This window comes from Pseudorca crassidens, chromosome X (genome assembly GCF_039906515.1).
Source record: "Pseudorca crassidens isolate mPseCra1 chromosome X, mPseCra1.hap1, whole genome shotgun sequence".
Lineage (NCBI taxonomy): Eukaryota > Metazoa > Chordata > Mammalia > Artiodactyla > Delphinidae > Pseudorca > Pseudorca crassidens.
This window is the reverse complement of record NC_090317.1, coordinates 49,415,655-49,441,348: the sequence shown is the minus strand read 5'-3', so window position 1 is coordinate 49,441,348 and position 25,694 is coordinate 49,415,655. Positions and strand designations below refer to the sequence as shown.

Below are 25,694 nucleotides of genomic sequence, written 5' to 3'. Positions count from 1 at the left end.
GAAAGAGGGAGGCTAAGAGAGAGAAGGTATGGGAAAATCCATACAGAGGTCTACTGCTTCTTTAACTGGCATGTAGTATACAAAAGAGCTTTTCAATGTTTTACCCTTTTTGTTCAACTTAGTTTTCCATGCAAACATATTGGAGAATTTAACCATGAGTTCCAGACATCTCCAGGGAGACCCAGTGACATAAGCAGAACTGCTTTAGAAAATCATATCAGTATGTTCTTTACATATTCTTCTTTGTTGAGAAAATATTGGTGGTTCCCATATTTCTTCCAAATTTTTATGGAAGTTTTAGGCAGGCTAATGGAGATCATATCTGACCAAAGGACAAAACTCCAAGATGCAGTCATTTCAAATAAAAAACAAACAACTGCATTTGAAGAACATTCATCTAATTAAGTAGAACCTCACTGTGGAGGTATTGGTTTTTAGAAAATCATTGTTTAGTTGCTTTTTAAAATTAAAGATGTGTTCCAAAAACATTTTGAATGAAAGTTCATTTTTAAAAATTTTTTTCAGTTTGGATTGAAAAGGATTCTAGGGGATGAAAGAAGCCTTTTACTGTTGGCAAGAGCAGTTGACCCCAAACAACCCAACATGATGACTGAAATAGTAAAAATACTTTCTGCTATTTGTATTGTTGGAGAAGAGAACATGTACGTATTGCTCTATTATTATATTAACTGTATAGAAAATGACACTTGAGAAATTAACAAGTCCTACTTTTGTGCTGTTTCTTTTGATAACTTGCATGAAAATACTATTAAATTTTAGAAAAAATATCGATATTTTTACCTTATCTATTTGGATATTAGCTTTTTTTTTGATTCTTTGAAAAATAAGTTTAAAAAGATAGAATCCTGATGGAGGGTTCTTCAAAGTTGGATAGTCAAAGTTAATGAATAGAATTTTGTCTAGTTGAAGGTAAAGCAATTATTAGAAAAATGGGAAAAGGTCAATTAGGGAGTAATTTTGGCTAAACACACACACAGGCACACACATATACATACCCTACACAACATACACCCTCACACATGCACATCACAAAATTTGACTTCCTTAACTGAATTAACTAGATGCTTTATTTTGTACTATAATTTTATTTTATTTTTTTTAACATCTTTATTGGAGTATAATTGCTTTACAATGTTCTGTTAGTTTCTGCTGTATAACAAAGTGAATCAGCCATACATATACATATATCCCCATATCTCCTCCCTCTTGTGTCTCCCTCCCACCCTCCTTATCCCACCCCTCTAGGTGGTCACAAAGCACCCAGCTGATCTCCCTGTGCTATGTGGCTGCTTCCCACTAGCTATCTATTTTACATTTGGTAGTATATATTAGTCATGACACTCTCTTACTTCGTCCCAGCTTACCCTTCCCCTCCCCGTGTCCTCAAGTCCATTCTCTATGTCTGCATCTTTATTCCTGTCCTGCCCCTAGGTTCTTCAGAACCAATTTTTTTTTTTTTAGATTCCATATGTATGTGTTAGCATACAGTATTTGTTTTTCTCTTTCTGACTTACTTCACTCTGTATGACAGACTCTAGGTCCATCCACCTCAGTACAAATAACTCATTTTCGTTTCTTTTTATGGCTGAGTAATATCCCATTGTATATATGTGCCACATCTTCTTTATCCATTCATCTGTCGATGGACACTTAGGTTGCTTCCATGTCCTGGCAATTGTAAATAGAGCTGCAATGATCATTGTGGTACATGACTCTTTTTGAATTATGGTTTTCTCAGGGTATATGCCCAGTAGTGGGATTGCTGGTTTATATGGTAGTTCTATTTTTAGTTTTTTAAGGAATCCCCATACTCTTCTCCATACTGGCTGTATCAATTGACATTCCCACCAACAGTGCACGAGGGTTCCCTTTTCTCCACACCATCTCCAGTGTTTATTGTTTGTAGATTTCTTGATGATGGCCATTCTGACTGGTGTGAGGTGATACCTCACTGTAGTTTTGATTTGCATTTCTCTAATGATTAGTGATGTTGAGCATCCTTTCTGCCTATGGTAAGTGAAAAGATGAAGCAATATTAATGGAATTAAATTAACTGGTTGGAAAGAACAAAAGGCTGTTGGTAACTACTCAGAGTGCACATAAGTGCCAATTTTAGCAAGTTGTTGCTGACTATGCATAGATCATTTCTTCTTATGGAAATAATATTAAGTTAGAAGCAAAATTAAAGATTCGATATCCAGTTGGTAAGAAACCATTGAGATAAAGAATGTAATACCTGCTACGGACATGAACTAAAATATTTCTTCTGAACACTCTATGTGGCAGTAATCATCTCAGTTTGAATTATAATGGGGCAGGCAAAGATTTAGGATTCTTCTAATATGTTGACTTTCTCATACCTCTTGGAATAAAATGAGATATTGCTTAGTGCTGGTTCATCCTTCGAAACCAAAAGACAAACACTGAATAAAAATATTATCACACAACATTAAGTCTTATCTCAGTGAGAACAAACTGAGCATGAAATAACTTATGCAGATAGGCTTCCTTCCTTAGGTTTTATAGAAAAATCAGTTTATACACAAGTAAGAAATATTTTTCTAGTCTGTTAGGTTTTCAGTACTTAATTCATATAATGTACCCTACCCTGGTATATTTTATGAGTTAATTATAATTTCAGATATAGTTTGATAATAGTAGTATACTACATAGAGGTTAATTTGATTCAGACACTGTACAGAGATAGTTTCCAATATTTTTGTTCAGGTGAATAAGTTTCTTGTGCTTGGTAATTATAGATGCTTCTCTAATTTACTGGGCTTTCTCTTTTAGGTTTTTTTCCTTGTTCCATTTTCAAAGAATCCTGGGTTTTTTTTTTTTTAAGTTCTTTAAAAAATATTTACGCTTTTCAGCACTTTATTATAAAATTACAGTCCGTTTACACTTGAATAAACTTTGAATAATTGTAAATGCCATATCACGTTTAAGTGACATTAATATCTATGTTAACACATGAACTATCAAAACCTGAAACTTAAAATTTTAATGTTTATCAATTAAGTATTTTTTTTTAAATGTCACCCAGAAAAATTATTTTCCTCAAGACTTTCAAATTGAATTTTCATTTTGGTTCCCTAAAGTTATTTAACTCTATCAACATTTGACTTGTAGAAATATGTGGACGAGAACACAATTCTTAAATTGTAGTGGTCTATGTGAAAACATCAAGCACCAGAAAGAAAACAGGGAAGACTGTATAAGGGATAACCCATATTCATATAGTATGTGTAAGATGTATTTCTCATTTCTATTTTTTTTTTCTATAGTCTAGATAAACTTTTAGGAGCTATAACTACAGCAGCAGAACGAAATAACAGAGAACGATTTTCACCAATTGTGGAAGGATTAGAAAACCATGAAGCTTTGCAATTACAGGTGAGTTAGTTTCCGGGGTTGTATTTAGAGTACTGGTTTTGTATGACACCAACTCCATTTTAGCTAGCATTTAAATAGAAGGGAACATAAAAATGAAATTCTTCCTGTTGCTTGGTCATTCATAGAAGCTATGGTTTTGTCTGTGAAAATTACAATTTGTTTAAAATTGGGAAAAGTACTTTGGATTATTATAAATATGATGATCATAAATATTTGGATAGAAATTTAGTAATTATTGTAATAAGCCATGGAAATTAAAGCCTTAGCGTTAATCAGGGCAAGAGGGCAAACAGTTCAGCCACTGCCGTTATCCTGAGGGTTAATGAAGTCTGTGTGGGCTCGTTGTAGAAATTTAAGAAAACTAAACATATCTCTTTTTTTGTGCCATTCACACAGCATTCAGAAGTTTCACTGCCCAGAATAGGGAGGATTGAATTGCAACTCTTAGGTCATGGTCTGTCTCATAGTCCTGTGTAGACCCAGCCTATATGTCTTCTTTAGAAAATGACAAAATTTGCTATCTTTTCTTAGATGGTTTCAGGAAATGAGCCATTTTATGAAAGATAACATTGTTCTTTAGTGATGAGAACTCTTATTTATTGACTGTACTTATCGTGTGAGATTCTGGACTAAACATTTGAATTTACATGTACTATCTAGTTTAATTCTCACAATTCGGCTATGTAGGTACTATTATTATCTCCATTTTGCTTATGAGACAAATAGGCTGAGATTAAATAACTTGTCTAAGGTGCCACAGCTTGTAAGTGGGACAGTCAAATTCGATGCCAGGTTTGTTAGTCTGTGGTGCCCATCTCTTTCTTTTAGACAGTGTTTAGCATTTAATGTACCATGGGAAACACTTTCTGAAATATTTTTTAAACCCTTGTAGTGTCATTCAACAAAGAGAACATGGGTCCACGTTTATTTTATGAAATTATTTAGTAGAGAGTGTTTAAATATTAAAATTTCTTATCTGATATAAAAACAAAGAGTTTCTTTTCCCCTTTTTAATTTTATTGTTAAGTGTAGTTACCTGTTTTCACCAGAGAGTCAAACTACAGCAGATAGATAATTTGGCTTGTCCAAAGAAAATACTGTAGTGTTACAAAACTATAATCCCTTTCCAAATACTTGAAGAAATTTGTTAATTGTTACTTCTACTCCAGCTATGATGAACATTTCAGATAGACTTTTATGGTGTGCCTTTTATGGCCAGTGTATTACATTTTTTAATGCTTGGGGGATTTCCTTTCAGTGTTTCCTTTTTTAAATATACTTCTTATTATACAATTTATTTCAATAAAATTTAACATCTCTACTGAAAGGTTTGGAAACTGTCTTTTTTAAGATGACTTCTTGAACTCTTTGTTCTTGTTCCTGTGCTTGGGCTTGCCTAACTAAATCTCATTGACTTTCAGTTGTATGTAGGAGTTTGTACTTGTCTTGCAAAGTTTGCTTAGGAGGAATTAAGTGTTTTATCTATATTCAAAGTTTTCATTCCTCACTCAGATCACTCACTCACTCAAAATCACACAGCTGTTGAGAGGTAGAGCTATGATTTGAAGCCAGGTCTATGTGATGCCAACATGTGTATACTGTATTGTCTGACCTTTAAATGACACCCCTGCCACAGAATAGTTCAGCCCACACAATGAGGTGGGAATGACATTTGCTAGCCTTCACGAAGCTGGACTGAATGGGATGATAAAAGTGGCAAGTTTTTAACAAGTAACATGGAAGGATCATAGACGTCTTGCTAGGTATTCAAGAAATTGTTGAATACTGATTATAGATGCAAACATATGCAAATCACAATTTGAAATTTCCTATTTTAATGAGGTACGAAAGTTAGTGATTTGTTATATACAGAGCCTGGTACTCTCAGAAGAATTGTGAAGTGGGTTTGTTTATTTGGATTATTTCACGTGGATGAAAAAAAATATCTAAAAGTTCAAAACTATATTCAGAATACAGAATGAAAAACAAAAGTTTAAAATCTGTTGTTTAAAGAATGAAATGAGTGCCGTATTTTAACAGAATTACTTTTCTATTTCTGTAGTATCCTGAGACTTCTCAAAATGTTATTACAGTCTCAGGAAGTAATTCTGTTAAAATACAGGACTAATTATATTTTTAAATAATAACTACATACCCCCCCACCCCCCTGCTTTTTGGATTCCAAAAGAGGTTATTAAGTTCTCACAGAAGTTTTCTAGCTCATATATTTTGTACCTGTGATAGGAGTTTTATTATCTTCAGTAGTTCAAGAAATAGACAATAAATCATATATCTTCATATGTTCTCTGTTCATTGACTTTCCTTCAGCTGAGTAGCCTTCTCAAGTCTCCCCCATACTACAGTGCCTTCTTTTGATCCTAGTTATCCTTCAAAGTAGCTTCTCATCTTTCTTTTTCATTTTATAGTCTAAGTCTCTAAAAGAATCATCCATACTTGTTTTCTCTGTTTCCTAAATTACCTTTCACAACGCAACTTTTTCACAGTTCTTCAAAAGGTTGACAATGATCTTTGAATTTCAAAGTCCAGTGGCTTCTTTCCAATCCTGATTGCTTGGCTCTATTGGTCACTCCCTCCTTGAAAATTTTCCTGCCTTTGTTTTTCTAGGCACCATCCTCTCCTTGCTCACTGAATACCTCTAACTGTTCTTTCTCTATCTTCTTCATGCGTTTCTTCTTACTTCTTGGCTATTTTATTCTTTATGTTCTTTTCTTGGTCCCATTCTCTCATCATTTTTGTTTATACATACATATGGACACACATATACACACGTATATAAGCTCATATACATATACATCTATATGTATTGATACACACATATGTGAAAGCTCTCAATTGCTTCTCTAGCTTTAACGTCCAACTATGTTCTAGTGATTCCCCAGGTTTTAAGTCTGGCTTATATCGGTATTCAATCCTACCTGTCCAAATAGCTAACTGGATGTTTTAGAAGCGTCATAAAAATTCAAAATTAAAAATAGCATTTATAAGCCATGTGCCAGTGTTCTAAATACTTTAATATGTTACCTCATTTTAAACCGCACAGCAATTCTCTGAGAGAGATAGTAGTAGTATCCCCATTTTATAGATGAGTAAGCTGAGGCTCATAGAGGTTAGATAACTTTTCTAGGGTCACATAGTAAATAGGAAGTAAAGCTCACTTTAGACCCTAGAGTATCTGTCTTCAGAGTACTTGCTCTTAACCACTATATGGTACCTCCTCTTAGTAAAATGAGCTCATTTTCTCTTTCCCTTAGCATGATTACCCCCCTAAAAGAAGTCTACTCTTCTTCCTGCCTTTCTCATTTTAGATAATAGAGAGGTTTCATTTTCTTCCTGATCTTTGATTTTCCTCAAGACTTCATTCTTCTTTGTTCCCTGCATCCAATTAATCATCAAGTCTTACAAAAGACTATGAATCTATCCCAGTCTGTCTGTCTCCACTGTCTTTATCTTCTCCCAGCAATATAATTCCAACAATTTCCTAATTAGTACCCCAAACTGATACATTCTTCCCCAAAACAGACAAATGTTTTGTAATACTGTTGGTTATCCTTTAAAAATAAATCTGATTCTAACATAGTAGCATTCCTAGAAACCTATCTATGCTCATGACCCATTGCTTGATAAAAGTGAAAAGCCTAAGCATGATGAATGACCTTTCTCAATGTGGTCCCAATCTAACATTCTGGCCTTACAGCTTGTCACACTCCCAAATGTACCATATGTTTTAGCCGTATTAAACCTGGTGTTTCCCAAATATGCTGTAGCCTTTTAAATGCCCTCAAACATTTTATCATGCAGAACACTTTGCTTGGAATAGCAATGCTTCCCCAGCTACGTCCCTTTCCTCTTGGTAAGGTTTAATGAGGACACAAAGGAAGGCAAATTTAGGTATGTCCTGCATAAGTCAAGGAAGGCTTCAGTGATGAGGTGATGCTTTAACTGGGTCTTGAAGGATCAATAGAAATTTTCCAGAAAATTATCTTTACTGATAGAAAACCAGTACTCTGGTAGGGTGGAAGGCAAGAGAACGGCTTCCAGTAGGTAAAAATAGAGGCCAGAGGGCTTCCCTGGTGGCACAGTAGTTGAGAGTCCACCTGCCGATGCAGGGGACAGGGGTCGTGCCCCGGTTTGGGAGGATCCCACATGCCGCGGAGCGGCTGGGCCCGTGAGCCATGGCCGCTGGGCCTGCGCGTCCGGAGCCTGTGCTCCGCAACGGGAGAGGCCACAACAGTGAGAGGCCCACGTACCACACGCACACACAAAAAATAGAGACCAGAGTAGTCTGCCAGCCCCTTCACAAAAGACAGAGTGAGGTAATACAAACATGTAGTTGAAACTGATTTCTACGTAGCCCATCAGGAAAAGCTAGGGTACACTGAGCATTAGTAATAGTTGTTTTTTTTCCCCTTTAACTTTTATTATTTAAAAAAAAAAATTTTTAATTGAAGTATGGTTGATTTACAGTGTTGTGTTAGTTTCAGGTGTACAGCAAAGTGATTCAGCTATACATATACATATATATGTATGACTGTATACCTATGAATGTGTGTATATATATATTTTACATTCTCTTCCATTATAGGTTATTACAAGATATTGAATATAGTTCCCTGTGCTATAACAGTAGGTCTTTGTTGGTGATCTATTTTATATATAGTAGTATGTATATGTTAATCCCAAACTCCTAATTTGTCCCTCCCAATAATAGTTGTTTATGGAAGGAGAAGGTCATAGAGTTAACCTCCAATGATGTATTATAAAAACCAGCCCCAGTCTTCACAGGCTGCTATTAGTCTGAAAGTTGCAATGTCTTAAAGTATTTCAGGAGCTGTGTGCAGAAGTGTTTTTATTTTAGCATGATTTAATACATCTAAAAAATGTTGTCTAACATGCTGAAAATAATTTAAAAAATTGTGCATGTTATAATTAGATATGGTACACAAAAACATAGAAGTAAATATACAGTTGGTTCACTTATCCAGACCTCACCTATTTGAGAGATTTATCATTTTGGAATATAACTCAGAACCAAAAAAAAAAAGAAAAAAAGAAAATAATCTGAGTAGCCTACAAAATGTCACCAAATCCATCAAGTAAGCCTCATGATGACAAAGACCTTTTGGCCTTTAATCAGAGCCTATTAACTCTTTCTTCCTATGTTATCTTAATGGCCCGATTTTCTGTTTTCCATCCATAGCAGACTAGAAGCACGAGTTGGGAGGTTGGAAGACAATTTTTTCCAGACTTGTGCACTGAGATGATGAAGAAGCAACAACTGACACAATGAAAGCAAGGGAGAAGGAGATAGAAACATAATAAAAGAGTGGAACTGGAATTCAAAAATTATAACATTTGGTTTCATTTGGCGTCAGAGCAAATAGCCCTGTATCTCTCAATAGCTCCTGAGGGCATGTATGTGTTCCATCATCTCTCACTAACTCACATATTTAATCATGCCCCTGAGTCAGCAAAAAAATAAAATAACAAATTATACCTAGGATATTTTAAGAATGTGGGAATTCAGGAATTCTCTTCAGAAAGAGTTCCATGCAAAAACAGATGTTCTTGCTTAAATAGACAAACCCTCAGGCATATGGACTGATTCTCTGTAGCGCGATTCTTTCCACAGTGGTTCTCAAGTGTTGAGATTTTACTCTAAGCATACTTATAAATTAGCTATTAGTGCACTCGTACCATCACATATGAGAAAGTAGCTTTGGATAAATCATTTATTATTTGTCAGTAGAGGTACATTTATAATAAAACAAGGCACTGCAGCTATGGATAAGGAGGAAATTTGTGGAAAAGTAAATGAGTGTGTTAAATATTGTGTTGAAGGAATGTCTGATACTACTTCGGAAGCTAAATAACTATTTATTGACAATTTTATACTACTACCATTTAAAAACTAGAATTAGTACAATGGGGGGGTTGTATAGAAATATTTACAATATGTAGTCATGTTTCAAGTACAAAAATAACTTCGGAGTTAAAGAAGGATGTCTTTTATTTTAAACCTGTTTCAAAGTTGAATAATTGCCAAATCGATCATTTTTGGTAACGGGGAATCACTAGTGACCTTTGTAATATAAAAAGCAACAGACACTTTGGAAGTCATCATATTGGTTTCCACAGCACCATTCAATGCTATTGGTCACTCTTGAACAAAGCTCTCTCTTCCCTCAACTTCTATGATACTAAGCTCTCCTCATTTTTATTTTACCTCTTTGTTACACTTAAAATCTCCTGTCTCTATGCTTGGCCTTAAAATATACTTATTCCTAGAGGTTGATCCATAGTCCTTTGATCCTTTGCTCTGGTCCTTTGCTCATTCTGTACATTGTCCTTGGCAGCATTATCCATCCTTATGACTTCCACCAGCACTTCTATGTGATGAATCTCTCTGAACTCTTCTATTCCAAATACATCCTGACTCACAGATTCCATATATTCAGCTGCCTTCTGACTGGATTTCAAATTCAGTATTGTCCTTAACTGTACTTTTCTTCCTTATCTTCATCCTCTCCTTCCGACTCCAATCCACTCTCCAACCTTAACCTGCCTTTCTCTCTTTTTTAACATCTTTATTAGAGTATAATTGCTTTACAATGGTGTGTTACTTTCTGCTTTATAACAAAGTGAATCAGCTATACATATACATATATACCCATATCTCCTTCCTCTTGTGTCTCCCTCCCACCCTCCCTATCCCACTGCTCTAGATGGTCACAAAGCACCCAGCTGACCTCCCTGTGCTATGTGGCTGCTTCCCACTAGCTAGCTATTTTATATTTGGTAGTGTATATATGTCCATGCCAACTCTATCACTTCCTCCCAGCTTACACTTCCCCCTCCCTGTGTCCTCAAGTCCATTCTCTACAGCTGTGTCTTTATTCCTGTCCTGCCCCTAGGTTCTTCAGAACCATTTTTTTCAAAGAGATATTCTTTCGTTGTTAGTGTATAGTAATCCAACAGGTTTCTGTGCATTAATTTTGTATCCTGCTACTTTACCAAATTCATTGATTAGCTCTAGTAGTTTTCTGGTGACATCTTTAGGATTCTCTATGTATAGTATCATATGCAAACAGTGAAAGTTTTACTTCTTCTTTTCCAATTTATATTCCTTTTATTTCTTTTTCTTCCTTGATTGCTGTGGCTAAAACTTCCAAAACTATGTTCAATAATAGTGGTGAGAGTAGATAACCCTGTCTTGTTCCTGATCTTAGTGGAAATGGTTTCAGTTTTTCACCATTGAGAATGATGTTGGCTGTGGGTTTGTCATATATGGCCTTTATTATGTTGAGGTAAGTTCCCTCTATGCCTACTTTCTGGAGGGTTTTTATCATAAATGGGTGTTGAATTTTGTTGAAAGCTTTTTCTGCATCTATTGAGATGATCATACAGGTTTTCTCCTTTAATTTGTTAATATTATGTATCATATTGATTTACTTGCATATATTGAAGAATCCTCACATTCCTGGGATAAACCCCACTTGATCATGGTGTGTGATCCTTTTAATGTGCTGTTGGATTCTGTTTGCTAGTATTTTGTTGAGGATTTTTGCATCTATGTTCATCACTGATATTGGCCTATAGTTCTCTTTCTTTGTGACATCGTTGTCTGGTTTTGGTATCAGGGTGATGGTGGCCTCGTAGAATGAGTTAGGGAGTGTCCCTCCCTCTGCTATATATTTTGGAAGAGTTTGAGAAGGATAGGTGTTAGCTCTTCTGTAAATGTTTGATAGAATTCACCTGTGAAACCATCTGGTCCTGGGCTTCTGTTTGTGGGAAGATTTTTAATCAGAGTTTCAATTTCAGTGCTTGTGATTGGCCTCTTTATAATATCTATTTCTTCCTGGTTCAGTCTCAGAAGGTTGTGCTTTTCTAAGAATTTGTCCATTTCTTCCAGGTTGTCCATTTTATTGGCATAGAGTTGTTTGTAGTAATCTCTCATGATTCTTTGTATTTCTGCAATGTCAGTTGTTACTTCTCCTTTTTCATTTCTAGTTCTGTTGATTTGAGTCTTCTCCCTTTTTTTCTTGATGAGTCTGGCTAATGTTTTATCAATTTTGTTTATCTTCTCAAAGAACCAGCTTTTAGTTATATTCATCTTTGCTATTGTTTCCTTCATTTCTTTTTCATTTATTTCTGATCTGATTTTTATGATTTCTTTCCGTCTGCTAACTTTGGGGGTTTTTTTTGTTCTTCTTTCTCTAATTTCTTTTTGTGTAAAGTTAGGTTGTTTACTTGAGATGTTTCTTTTTACTTGAGGTAGGACTGTATTGCTATAAATTTCCCTCTTAGAACTTCTTTTGCTGCATCCCATAGGTTTTGGGTCTTTGTGTTTTCATTGTCATTTGTTTCTAGGTATTTTTCGATTTCCTCTTAGATTTCTTCAGTGACCTCTTGGTTATTTAGTAACATATTGTTTAGCCTCCAAGTGTTTGTATTTTTTACAGTTTTTTTCTTGCAATTGATATCTAGTCTCATAGCCTTGTGGTCAGAAATGATACTTGATACGATTTCAATTTTCTTAAATTTACCAAGGCTTCATTTGTGACCCAAGATATGATCTATCCTGGAGAATGTTCCATGAGCACTTGAGAAGAAAGTGTATTCTGTTTTTGGTTGGACTGTCCTATAAATATCAATTAAGTCCATCTTGTTTAATGTGTCATTTAAAGCTTTTGTTTCCTTATTTATTTTCATTTTGGATGATCTGTCCATCAGTGAAAGTGGGGTGTTAAAGTCCCCTACTATGATTGTATTACTGTCAATTTCTCCTTTTATGACTGTTAGCATTTGCCTTATGTATTGAGGTGCTCCTATGTTGGGTGTATGAATATTTACAATTGTTATATCTTCTTCTTGGATTGATCCCTAGATCATTATGTAGTGTTCTTCTTTGTCTCTTGTAATAGTCTTTAAAGTCTCTTTTGTCTGATATGAGAATTGCTACTCCAGTTTTCTTTTGATTTCCATTTGCATGGAATATCTTTTTCCATCCCCTCACTTTCAGTCTGTATGTGTCCCTAGGTCTGAAGTGGGTCTCCTGTAGGCAGCATATATATGGGTCTTATTTTTGTATCCATTCAGCCAGTCTGTGTCTTTTGGTTGGAGCATTTAATCCATTTACATTTAAGGTAGTTATCAATATGTATGTTCGTATTACCATTTTCTTAACTGTTTTGGGTTTGTTATTGTAGGTCTTTTCCTTCATTTGTGTTTCATGCCTAGAGAAGTTGGATTTGTTGTAAAGCTGGTTTGGTGGTGCTGAATTCTCTTAGCTTTTGCTTGTCTGTCAAGGTTTTACTTTCTCCATTGAATGTGAATGATATCCTTGCTGTGTAGAGTAATCTTGGTTGTAGGTTTTTCCTTTTCATCACTTTAAATATGTCCTGCCACTCCCTTCTGGCTTGCAGAGTTTCTGCTGAAAGTTCAGCTCTTAACCTTATGGGGATTCCCTTGTATGTTATTTGTTGATTTTCCCTTGCTGCTTTTAATATTTTTTCTTGGTATTTAATTTTTGTTAGTTTGATTAATACGTGTTGGCATGTTTCTCCTTGTATTTATCCTGTATGGGACTCTCTGTGCTTACTGGACTTGATTATTTCCTTTCCCATATTAGGGAAGTTTTCAATATAATCTGTTCAAATATTTTCTCAGTCCCTTTCTTTTTCTTTTCTTCTCCTGGGACCCCTATAATTTGAATGTTGGTGTGTTTAGTGTTGTCCCAGAGGTCTCTGAGACTGTCCTCAATTCTTTTCATTCTTTTTTCTTTATTCTGCTCTGCAGTAGTTATTTCCACTATTTTATCTTCCAGGTCACTTATCCGTTCTTCTACCTCAGTTATTCTGCTATTGATTCCTTCTAGATAATTTTTAATTTTATTTATTTTGTTGTTCATCATTGTTTGTTTGCTCTTCGGTTCTTCTAGGTCCTTTTTAAATGTTTCTTGTATTTTCTCATTTCTATTTCCATGATTTTGGATCATCTTTACTATCATTACTCTGAATTCCTTTTCAGGTGGATTGCCTATGTCCTCTTCATTTGTTTGGTCTGGTGGGTTTTTACCTTGCTCCTTCATCTGCTGTGTGTTTCTATGTCTTCTCATTTTGCTTAACTTACTGTGTTTGGTGTCTCCTTTTCACAGGCTGCAGGTTCATATTTCCCATTGTTTTTGGTATTTGCCCCCAGTGGGTAATGTTGGTTCAGTGCATTGTGTAGGCTTCCTCGTGGAGGGGACTGATGCCTGTGTTCTGGTGGATGAGGCTGGATCTTGTCTTTCTGCTGGGTAGGACTGTGTCCAGTGGTGTGTTTTGGGGTGTCTGTGACCTTATAATGATTTTAGGCAGCCACTCTGCTAATGGATGCAGTTGTGTTCCTGTCTTGCTAGTTGTTTGGCATAGGATGTCCAGAAATGTAGCTTGCTGGTCATCAAGTGGAGCTGGGTCTTAGTGTTGAGACGGAGATCTCTGGGAGGGCTTTCACCATTTGATATTAGGTGGAGCCAGGAGGTCTCTGGTGGACCAGTGTCTGTACTTGGCTCTCCCACCTCAGAGGCACAGGCCTGATACCTGGCCAGGGCACGAAGACCCTGTCAGCCACACGGCTCAGAAGAAAAGGGACAAAAGAAGCATGAAATAAATAAAATAAACTTAAAAATAAAAAAGCATTATTAAAAATATAAAAATTAAAAAGGAAAAAAAGAAGGAAAGAAGAGAGCAAGCAAACTAACAAACAAATCCACCAATGATATTAAGCACCAAAAATTATACACACACACACAAAAAAACCCAACAGACAGAACCCTAGCACAAATGGTAAAAGCAGAGCTTTACAGACAAAATTACAGAAAGAAGTATACACATACACAGTCACAAAAAGAGAAAAAGGAAAAAAAATCTATATATAAAAAAAAGAAATAGGAAGAGAGTAGCAAAATCAATAAACAAATCTACCAATAATAATTAACTGTATATACTAAACTAAGATAAACATAAAGCCAGGAATAAATTAGATGCAGGAAGCAAGCCCCAAGTCTATAGTTGCTCCCAAAGTCCACTGCCTCAATTTTGGGATGATTCATCGTCTATTCATGTATTCCAGAGATGATGGGTATATGAAGTTGATTGTGGGGATTTAACTCGCTGCTCCTGAACCTGCATGGAGAGATTTCCCTTTCTCTTCTTTGTTCGCACAGCTCCTGGGGTTCAGCTTTGGATTTGGCCCCGCCTCTGTGTGTAGGTCGCCTGAGGCCATCTGTTCCCCACCCAGACAGGACGGGGTTAAAGTAGCAGCCGATTAGGGGGCTCTGGCTCACTCAGGCCGGTGGGAGGGAGGGGTACAGAATGCGGGGCAAGCCTGTGGCGGCAGAGGCCTCCGTGACATTGCACCAGCGTGAGGCGTGCCATGTGTTCTCCCGGGGAAGTTGTTCCTGGATCACGGGACCCTGGCAGTGGCGGGCTGCAACAGGCTCCCAGGAGGGGAGGTGTAGATAGTGACCTGTGCTTGCACACAGGTTTCTTGGTGGCTACAGCAGCAGCCTTAGCACTTCATGTCCGTCTGTGGGGTCTGTGCTGATAGCTGCGGCTCACACCCATCTCTGGAGGTCGTTTAGGCGCTGCTCTGAATCACCTCTCCTTGTTCACCCCGAAACAATGGTCTCTTGCCTCTTCAGCAGGTCCAGACTTTTTCCCGGACTCCCTCCCAGCTAGCTGTGGCGCACTAGCCCCCTTCAGGCTGTGTTCACGCAGCCAACCCCAGTCCTCTCTCTGAAATCTAAGCTCCGAAGCCCGAGCCTTAGCTCCCAGCCCCCGCCCGCCCCGTGGGGTGAGCAGACAAGCCTCGGGCTGGTGAGTGCTGGTCGGCACTGATCCTCTGTGCAGGAATCTCTCCACTTTGCCCTCCACACCCCTGTTGCTGTGCTCTCCTCCGCGGCTCCGAAGCTTCCCCCTCCGCCACCCACAGTCTCCCCCCACGAAGGGGCTTCCTAGTGTATGGAAACTTTTCCTCCTTCACAGCTCCCTCCCAGTGGTGCAGGGCCCATCCCTATTCTTTTGTCTCTGTTTTTTCTTTTTTCTTTTGCCCTACCCAGGTATGTGGGGAGTTTCTTGCCTTTTAGTAGGTCTGAGGTCTTCTGCCAGCATTCAGTAGGTGTTCTGTAGGAGATGTTCCACATGTAGATGTATTTCTGATGTATTTGTGGGGAGGAAGGTGATCTCCACGTCTTACTCCTCCACCATCTTGGTGGTCTTCCAGGCCTGCCTTTCTTGTTTGCCCATTCCTGGTTAACCTTAGCATTGTCCACCAAGTAGCATAAACGAGAAACATAAGTCATTTTCGAATATACTCTTTCTCCATCCACCATTCCCTCAGTCACCAAATCCTACCAATTATACTGCCTTAGTGCTGTACTTTCCTTCCTTAGTATAATAGTATCTACCTCCCGCCCCTGCTACTTCTTTGTTTCAGGGCGTTGTCACATCTCAATGTTTTGTAATTTCCCTGGACTCTTAAATATCTTCTGCCCTTCATTCCAGCCCCTTTTAAATCATTTTCTACAAAGTTGTACTTCTGAAATGTCATTCTTGTTATATCGCTGCTTAAAATCCTGTTACATCTTCCCATAGCCACTAGGAGTAAAGTCTAATGCTAGTCCACACAAAATATCAATACTTCATCATCTAACTGTGGCTTTGTCTCTAACCTCATATTCCGTCACTCTTCTACATATAGTTTTTGATCCAGTCATACTGTACCCAGTTCCCTGAACATTTTATGCTATTTCATCTCTCTGCCTCCATACCTTTGTACTTGGCAATGCCATGCCTGGAATCCTCCATTTTATGACTTATTAACTTTTTCTGTATGTTTGTATCTTTCTTCATTGGTACGTATTTTGACTCAAACCATCTTTTTTCCTAACTCCTGCTGGGTTGGGATAAAGCAAGACCTTGTTAGTGTCAAGAAAGTACTTAATAAGGTCAATGTGTGACAGTGTCAATAACATTTTAAAAGCACAATTTGTCACAGCTAATGGCAATATGGATAATGTGTCTGAGAATGTCCTAGAGTTGGCAGTTATTGTACTATATAGCTCTGTGAATTGTGATCAAACAGATAGATGTTTGTATAGTTTTCAAAGCTGATGAGTTACAGTAAATAAAAGGTTCTAGCATTTTCCCAGGAATTTTGTGCAGATATTTTATGTTTAAATATTTTCCCCTCTATCACTTAAGAAACTGAATGCAATTTCTTTTTGTAGTAGTATATCTCGTCAATAAAATTTGAAACATTTAATGACTATTCACCCATTGTATTTTAAACATTTTATTGGCAACAGTTAGGGGTTACATAGAAAAACCCTAAGCAAATACAGAGCCATATCTTGAGGAAGCTTGAAATTTATTTTGTGATATTTCACTCTCTATACCATACCCCACACCCCAGGATGAAGACAATAGAACCCTGTGACTAAAGAATGTAGGTGATTATTATACAAAGAATGTATCCTATTATGGTAAAAGAAGGATTATAATGTTATAGAAAAATTGATAGTAATTCAGTTTAGTATAGTTATGCATGGCAGAAATTATTGGATGCTTTCTTATATGTGCAAAGTTGGTGGTTTTTATCTACATGTTTATGCATTTGTTAAATGGGTTATATAGATATCATGTAAAAATCTCCATATAATATAGGGAGATCATTTAATAACATTGCAAATACAGAAACTTTTTTTACTGGTTAAAAATCATAATCATAGTTCTAGCCTAGTATGTTTATCAATAATGGAGAAAATTCAGACTTCCTATTATTTTTGAATTTTAGTTCTCATGGAAGCTAAATTTAAATCAAATAAATATGGCAGATCATTTTGAACCTTAGATACATTATAAAGAAACTAAGCAACAGATGAAATCTGGCTAGTGGACTCTGTGATTTCTATTTAAAGGTACTTGTTTTCTTTCCAGTACAGGGAAAAATGCTATTCAGCAATGCCTGATTTGTGCATTATAGTGTGGTAGAAAGACTCTACCTAAAAGATTCTACCTAAAAGATTCTACCTAAAAGACTAAAAGTCATGAGGCCTGAGTTCAAATCCAATCTTTGTGTTTTATTATTAGCTATACAGTCTTGGGCAAATCATCTAATCTTCCTAGGTTTTCAGTTTCCTTATCTTTAAATGAGGATATCGGACCAGAGTATTTTATGTTCTTTCTAGCTTTCAAATCCCGTAATCCTTTATTTTCTATCTCTGGAGTTGGAGTTTTGTTTTTTGAAAGTAGATTGATTTTTCATTGTAAGAGGACAATATCGTTCAATCATGCTCTTAAAGATTTATATACTTGGAAGTCGAACAATGCCAATTTTGAAAGTTCCACTATTCAGAAATGAGTTTTATACTGCTTTAGAGCTTAGGTTTTAGATATTAGGCCAGAATCCTTTTTAAAGTGTCCAGTGCAGTGCTATTGAGTCAAACTTTCTGCAGTCTCCTATATCCGTGCTGTCCAATATGGGAGCCACTAGCCACATGTGGCTGTTCAACACTTGAACTGTAACTAATGAAACTGAGCAACAGCATTTTAAATTTTATTTAATTATAATTAAGCTAAATTTAAATTGTAGTCAGTGGCTCTGTATTGAACAGCATGCTCATGTGTGTGTGTGTGTGTGTATGTGATGTGTGTATTTGTGTGCACATCTATGCTGAATAGGGAGTTGAGGGAGTAGGGTGGCAGGAAGTAAAGGAGAGTGAGAGGCCATTGTTTTGGATGATGGGATGCTGTCCATAGGTCACTGTTCAGGATATATATAAAGTGGAATGTAACACATTCCAGAAACCATTTTCTATCTCCCTTCCTCCCTTCCCCCCTCCCTCTCTCCCTCTCTCTTCCTTTTCTTTCTTTCTTTCTTTTCTTTCTTTCTTTTCTTTCTTTCTTTCTTTCTTTCTTTCTTTCTTTCTTTCTTTCTTTCTTTCTTTCTTTCTTTCTTTCTTTCTTTCTTTCTTTCACATTCCATTATGTATTATGATAACCACTTTATTTTTATTGAGGTATACTTGATAACCATAAGATAACCATTTTATATACTAGACAGCATATTAAAATAATTATATGTTTTTCTAATTAACCTATAGTTTCAAAGTTAGGTATTCCCAATATTTTAAACATGATGCACTAGTTAAATTTTATTATCTTACCCATCCTTAAAATATTTTGTTGTGTTAATCTAGGAATGGATTCTATGAGGCATCTGGAATGTGCTGGAAATTATACTGTATTTGGAGTAAAGTGATATGTTTAGAATCATGAATTTCCTCCTTGCTGTGTCACCTTGTATAAGTTATTTATCTGCTTTGAGCCTCAGCTTCATCATCTATGAAATAAGGATAATAGTAACACTTATCTCATGGTTTTTGTGAGGGTGAGATTAGATGGTGAATTATGTAAAGCTCCTAAGTTGGTAACAAAAACTAATACAATATATTAATGATGATAATAGTTTGGAGGTTTGTATTTAGCTATGAATTCAGAATCCACACAATGGGTATTTCATATTTATAATTAAGTAATAATATACTCTGCCCTATAAACTAATTACATTTTAAAATTTTAACTTTGTAAATAGTGACAATTGGATTGATTTTGTTCCTATCCTCTGAAAAGGGCAGTAATTGTGTAGTAGTATAAAGGAATGGAGATAATTAAGATGAGTTTTTTCGTTCTCCACATTCATACAATGTAAATATTCCTATTAAAGAGCATTGCTTTAGCAGATTATGTTGGAAAATGACATGATAGTATGAATATTCATCTTATGCTATTTGTAAATAATTAAATTTCTTTAAGAATTTGATAAACAGTAAATAGTACATTGATAAACCAGTGCTGTTACCTGTTTAAACTACTGACTTCAAAGTGTGTGCTATTTTTTACTATAGTCAATGGATGTAACTTCTTTTTTTAGCATTTAGTTATATATCATACATTGTGTGTTAAGTGAGTATTTAAAAGCATTGCAACATTTATATTATTAAATGTAAAATTATTTTGATGTTACATTCATTAATTTTTTTGGCTTTGACTATTTTTATAATTTCCTGATCCAAATACTTTTATTATATAAAGGTACAATTCCAAGACTCATTAACTTGTTTCTTATGGAAATGTTCTCTTTGCTTGTAGGGTATTAATACAAGCCATTAAGCTAGAATTTCTTCTGGCAAAAACAATCCTAGCAGATGGCAACTTTTCTCTCTATTAATTTTGGATTGGACATGTATTTTGGCTTGTTCGGTCAGGTCAGAGATGTAACATAACAAGAATCATTCATGCAAATACAGTCATAATATACCTATGGACTCATACAGTATGCAAATTTATATTCCAGCCTACTGAAACTATATGAAGACTTAAACATTTTCTTACTGTAAACAGGAAGGTTAAGTAACCCATTAAGGCATAAGCATCATAATAACTTATCTGATATGACTTTTGAGGTAATGCCAAGTCAATGGCAAATATTTAGTCAGATGTCTAAGTGATTTAGCTTGACATTTGAGCATTCATAAGAATTGGACTGAATTGTTCAATTATCATTTAGATAGCTAGTAATGTTAGAGACAGCCTCAATAATCCCTTTTAATGCATGCAACTTTTGATTTTTGAACCTGGATGTGAGCTAGATAGGCTAATCTCCCCCAAAACAGCTTAAATGCATAAGATAAAGATATAACAATAAAAGCAATATAGCTTTTAATATTTGTCTTTACTTGAAAAAAATCACTATCATAATAACAGGTCTGGATGTGGTCAAGTCAAAATACATTTGAAATATTTTTCTTTTGCTGATGTGTTTTTCCATACTAACTATTGATTTATTTGTGCCCCTTTCTATATATACTTAACATATTTACTAAATCTGGTATTTTACAGTGGTCCCCTTGCAGTCAGCTCTTTGAACACTACTAGACTCATTGCGTACTTTAAAAATAATAAATTTCAGTGTGCAGCTCTTAAACTATTAGCCAATTGCCTTAGACGTGAGCAGCATTTTCCAAAAATGAGGAATAATCTTTGGAACACTTGGCAGTTAGCATTTGGTTGACACTCTCCTAGCTTGCAATTACCGGAAAATAACTCCCTCGTCTTTTATAATAGGGAACCTCAATAACAGAAGAAAACCAAAACCCATTTTCCAGCATCAGTCTAAGTAATGAATCACCTTTACTTGAAAACAAGCTCTTATATTTACTTTACCATGCAATGCACATTAGTATTTGTGTCATAGTGCCTTCTAGTTGATCTTAATTCACTTGCATTTATTTTTTTATATAGTAAATTAATTCATCTTATTCATATAGTTTACTACTCTTTATTTTGTGCAAATCTATCCAATAATAGAATGGAGAGAGTGTAACTCAGTGTAATAATATCTCTAAGTTATCACTGTTCCCTGTTTAACATCAGGGTACTTTTATAGCTTTGTTTGAGTTATTTTAGAAAAGTGTTTATAACCATATAGAATTGAGGCCAAGCGCCCTCTGAGGACAGCTGGATATGAAAGATACATTTCATGATCTTTTTAAAGGGCTCTGTATCCACACTGTTGGAACTTGGAGTTTCTCAGAGAAAGTTTAATATTCCTTCATATTGTTTAGCAAAGCATAGCAGTACTTGACCAACCATCATATCTTCGTTAGAATTTCTCTGGACATTAGAAACTCTATTGTTATTTTTTTTGTTTCTACTGTAAAGTCATAATCATTATACTTATATAAACATTTGCATTTCTTGATGTATTTCATAATATATGTATGTATTCCTTTAGTAAATGGAAAAAAAATTTCTAAATGCATTATTTCTTTAATTTAAAAAAAACTTTTTTTTAACAAAGTTTACTTTCTAATTGCAGGTGGCCTGCATGCAGTTTATAAATGCCCTTGTCACATCTCCTTATGAGCTTGATTTTCGAATACATTTAAGGAATGAATTCCTTCGTTCAGGACTAAAAACAATGTTACCAGTAAGTGGAATGTGCACATTTATTATGCTTATGAACTTTAATGTTTTTCTCTCTTTAGACAAAAGTACTTTCAGCAAAGTAAATAAATGTGCCTTGCCGTTTCCTTTCGTAAAGCACTGGACATTTTGTAAGCTTTTTGATATTGCAGTAGTGTTAGTCTCTACATAAAACTGATGATTCGGAATTCAGCTAATGGTATGTCCAGAAGTGATGGCTTTTTTGGTCTTCTTGAAGTCGAAAGGGAACTTTTCTTTGACTTTGAATACTGAGAACATAAAAGACTCCTATTTTTTTGCCATTTCAATTTTTCATTAAAATTTTTTGCTTTCCTCTTTGATAACTTAGATTGATTTCCTTTATATTCAGCATAAGTATGCATAAAATTTTGATTAGTATATTCTAGACACATAACATAAGGATGGTATTCTTGTTATAAATCCGTAGCATCTTTTCTAAAGAAGAACAATTTTATTTCTTAAATTGAGTGTGGATATCTGCACTAATTGTGATACTGTTAAAAACATTTTTGAAATAACGTTATAGACTTGTTCTAAGATAAATGAGCACACTTATTTTATAAATAGAAATACAACTACCATGACTTTATACTTTACTTAGTATGTTAACTAAAGAAGGATTTTGTTCAAGACCATGGCATTTTTAAAGGAGACAAGTAAAATCTCACTAGTTTCTTTATTTAAACTACTTAGACCATACCTGATAAACAAGAAGTAAATGTAGGGGTGGGGAATAAAAGGACTGAGGAAAGAAAAAACAAAATAAAACAAATGTCAATGAGCGTGTATATAAGGTATTCCTAGGGTATTAGAAATAGCAAAATCAGGGGTATTTCCTGGTGAGGGACTAGTGTGTAGCATGCATCTGTAACTTGTCTTCTGATAGTCTTAACTGAAAGTGGTTGAAACTCATCATCATAAAATATACAATTGGGTCTATTGAAACCCATTTTAATAAGATATATGATTGGGTCTGTGAGGTTTTAGAAATTTCTATGTCAATTCCACTTTGAATGGTTCTTTCATCCATGACTTTAAAAAGCAAGGAATTGGTTGCAGTGAATCAAAGCATCATCGTAAGTGACCCGAATAGAGGTTCAATATGCAGTTAACTTAGGCACATTCACTAGTTATAGTGTATGTAACACACATTCTTTTTTTGTCACAAATCTCTCCTCATGAAAAGTCTGTGGTCTTATGTAGCTAGAGGTAATATTACAGTCCTCATTCTAGTGTGCTTTTGAATTGCCTACTCAGTGTTTCCATCCTTGTCCTCTTGGAGCTGGTCCTCTGTTTCTGGGAGAGTAATCATGTCTTTGGACACTTGTTGGCCTCAGGGGCTCCTGAAGATCCTCTACTCATTTACTAATATGCCATGTTTTTCTGCCTTAGTTATTGCTGTCTATTCCAGCTTTCATTTCCCTATGTCTATTTATAATTAAACATTCGTTTTCTACCGTATGCTACTGAATGGCTGGTCAAGAAAACTGTGACTTTCAATTTATTTAAGTCCTCATCTTTTCAGAAAGGGTATGCACAGTAGCTCTTGTCCTTACCTTTTGCACATTTGCCAGGGTGTGCTCATTTCTGCTGGGTTCAGTGGTCTCATGGTATTTTTCCTTTGGTTACATTGACAGCTAAGATTTTGCATCAGTGTTTCTCAGCTACACTTTCGCATTGGCCCTATAGCTGTATATAAAACCCCTTGCAGTACCCTGTACCTCTTAACTTATGCTTCCAACTAGATTTTTCTTTAACTATCACATCTCTTCAGTATGCCCTGATTCTTAGATCTCAGGGATCCTTCAGCAAGAGGAAAGTGAGAAGTGTCATGTTTCTGCCTGTTAAAGTTTTGGAATAGAACCTACAAGGATTCTCAATTTCTTTTTCTTCCTGTGACAATGGAGTGAAATATGGCTAAATAGGGCTCTGGTTCTCAAGAAGTTGGGCATGTCCCCCTAAAGAGAGTCTATCTTATTGGGGGTAGGGCAGAGATGTTTGGTTTGAAAGAAAATAATCCTCCCCAGGTATTTCTGATATACAATATGAGAATCAGAATCTAGGCAGATAGACCCTGAGATTAGAGGTCCTTCCCTTAATACCATACATTTCACTACTGTTGCTGTTGTCCTTGTAGTTTTATTATCACAATTTGGAGCAAAAGTCAGAATAGTCATGCTTTAATGTATACTAGATGTACATAACATGTCAACTGCTGTCTAGCTATCTAATTTACTAAATATTTACATTTCAACCACTAGAATTTATAGTAATATCAAACATCTTTTACACATGCATGGGAGCCTAATAATATATTCATAGATGAGTCTTTAATATCCTGGCTTTTATCCTATTTACTCTTATTTTATACATTGTTCTAACAGGAGGAGCTTCCTAATTTTCTGGAATATATCATATTCAAAGCAGCAAATTAGACGTGGCTAGGGCTAATATAAATTGTTGGTACATGGATCAAAAATTATAAATATCTGGAATCATTAGGTGTTGGGGAAGAATAGTTCTTAATAGTTCTTAGTATTTCAGTAATCCATGAGACCATCATTGTAGTAGAGTGAAACTTTTGTTTCATATAATTATTAGAATCCTCAAGACAAGGACAGTTATTTTAATTACATTCTGTAGAAATTTATTTTCAAAATTTGCCCTGTCTCTATAGATAAATTATGATGTTTAAAGAGAGTTTATATTTCACTTACATGGAAAATTTACTTTTTATAAATTTGCTTTAGTAATTTGGGACAAATGAGTTATTAAACACTATATAGTGATTTTTAAAATAGTATTTTCTCTGTAGTTAACTTACATTGATTTCTTGTGAAGTTTTCTCCATCTGCCTTTTAGTTAGTTAAATAAATTAAGAAAATATTAGATAAGTCAGATATGTGAAGGAACAAGATAGTAAGAAATTGTGTCTGTAGGCAGCAGGCATTCTAAACTTCTTTTAAAAGACCGACAAACCCTTTCTTACTCTTTTGAAGAATCAATTTTGATTGCTTGACTGGTAATCAGTCATGTGCTGGTAATGGACTTTGATTTCCTTTGAAGTACACCATATTATAGAGACTTAATTATATGTTTTAGAGAATCTGCTGAAAATATTCCGTATCTGTACAGCAAATCTGTTTAAAAAATAACTGAAACATATTTACAGTATTTCACGTAATTATTAGTAGTGTAATTCAGTAATTTTATGCCATTCTTCATTTAAAATACAAACTTCAGTGATGCATTTCCCTTTTTTCAATGGAGTATCTGTCACATTTGTGCTATATGAAACTTTTATTAATTCATTAAATGTTTATTTTATCAAAATTTTTGAATATACCTTTCAAGGTTTGACATTTGAATGAAAGGAAGTTTTTTATATATGTGTGTGTATGTAGATCATATATATTTTAACAGAACATTATTAATGAACACTATGAGATATTCCATTTATACATATCTATATTTTTGTATTGTGCTGTACATGTTCACATACTATATATCTTATATAAATAATGTGTTGTCCTAATTAAAAACTGAAATAAATATTTAACCAGTTATTTTCACTGAAAATATTTTAATCATGAAGGTTGAGTCCATGTTTTGTAAAGTTCTGATGCTGATTAAATGACAGTATTTAATTAACTTGTTTTTTCTATTTTTCAAACATATTTGAATGTGTTAAAGTCTGATAGTGAACATCTAAGAAAGAATATCTTATGACATAAGAATAAGGAAAAAATCCATATTATAAAATGTATTAAAGGTTTTTTTTTTTGAGAGATTGAAAGTGTATTCTTATCAGCTCCTTACATTACCCATGAAGTTTTTTTTTTTTTTTTAACATCTTTATTGGAGTATAATTGCTTTACAATGGTGTGTTAGTTTCTGCTTTATAACAAAGTGAATCAGCTATACATATACATATGTTCCCATATCTCTTCCCTCTTGCGTCTCCCTCCCTCCCACCCTTCCTATCCCACGTATTAAAGGTTTTTTCTGCAATGACCAGCATATTGGGTGTGTCTGGCTCCTGCTCTTTTCTGAATTGAGTTCAGAAATCACCTGATAATATAACTCACCAATGTTAGATAACTTTAATTCCAATAAATTTCTTCATTCCCTTTCAAAGTGGAAAGTTAGACCTAAAACAGATTATTACTCAAGAGGAAACTAAGTTTAAATACATGTATTTGTTATGTA

The 25,694-nt window shown here is 35.1% G+C and overlaps 1 protein-coding gene across 5 annotated transcripts in view; it reads left to right on the top strand.

Annotated features, from left to right (window-relative positions):
- The window catches only part of DIAPH2 (diaphanous related formin 2), an 891,422-nt gene that overhangs the window by 232,929 nt on the left and 632,799 nt on the right, over window positions 1-25,694 (top strand). For all 5 annotated transcript variants that reach the window (XM_067724059.1, XM_067724058.1, XM_067724057.1 and 2 more), the window contains 3 exons: window positions 526-662; window positions 3,309-3,417; window positions 21,358-21,468. In XM_067724059.1, coding sequence (XP_067580160.1) covers window positions 526-662; window positions 3,309-3,417; window positions 21,358-21,468 — 357 coding nt within the window. The remainder of the gene's footprint in view (window positions 1-525; window positions 663-3,308; window positions 3,418-21,357; window positions 21,469-25,694) is intronic.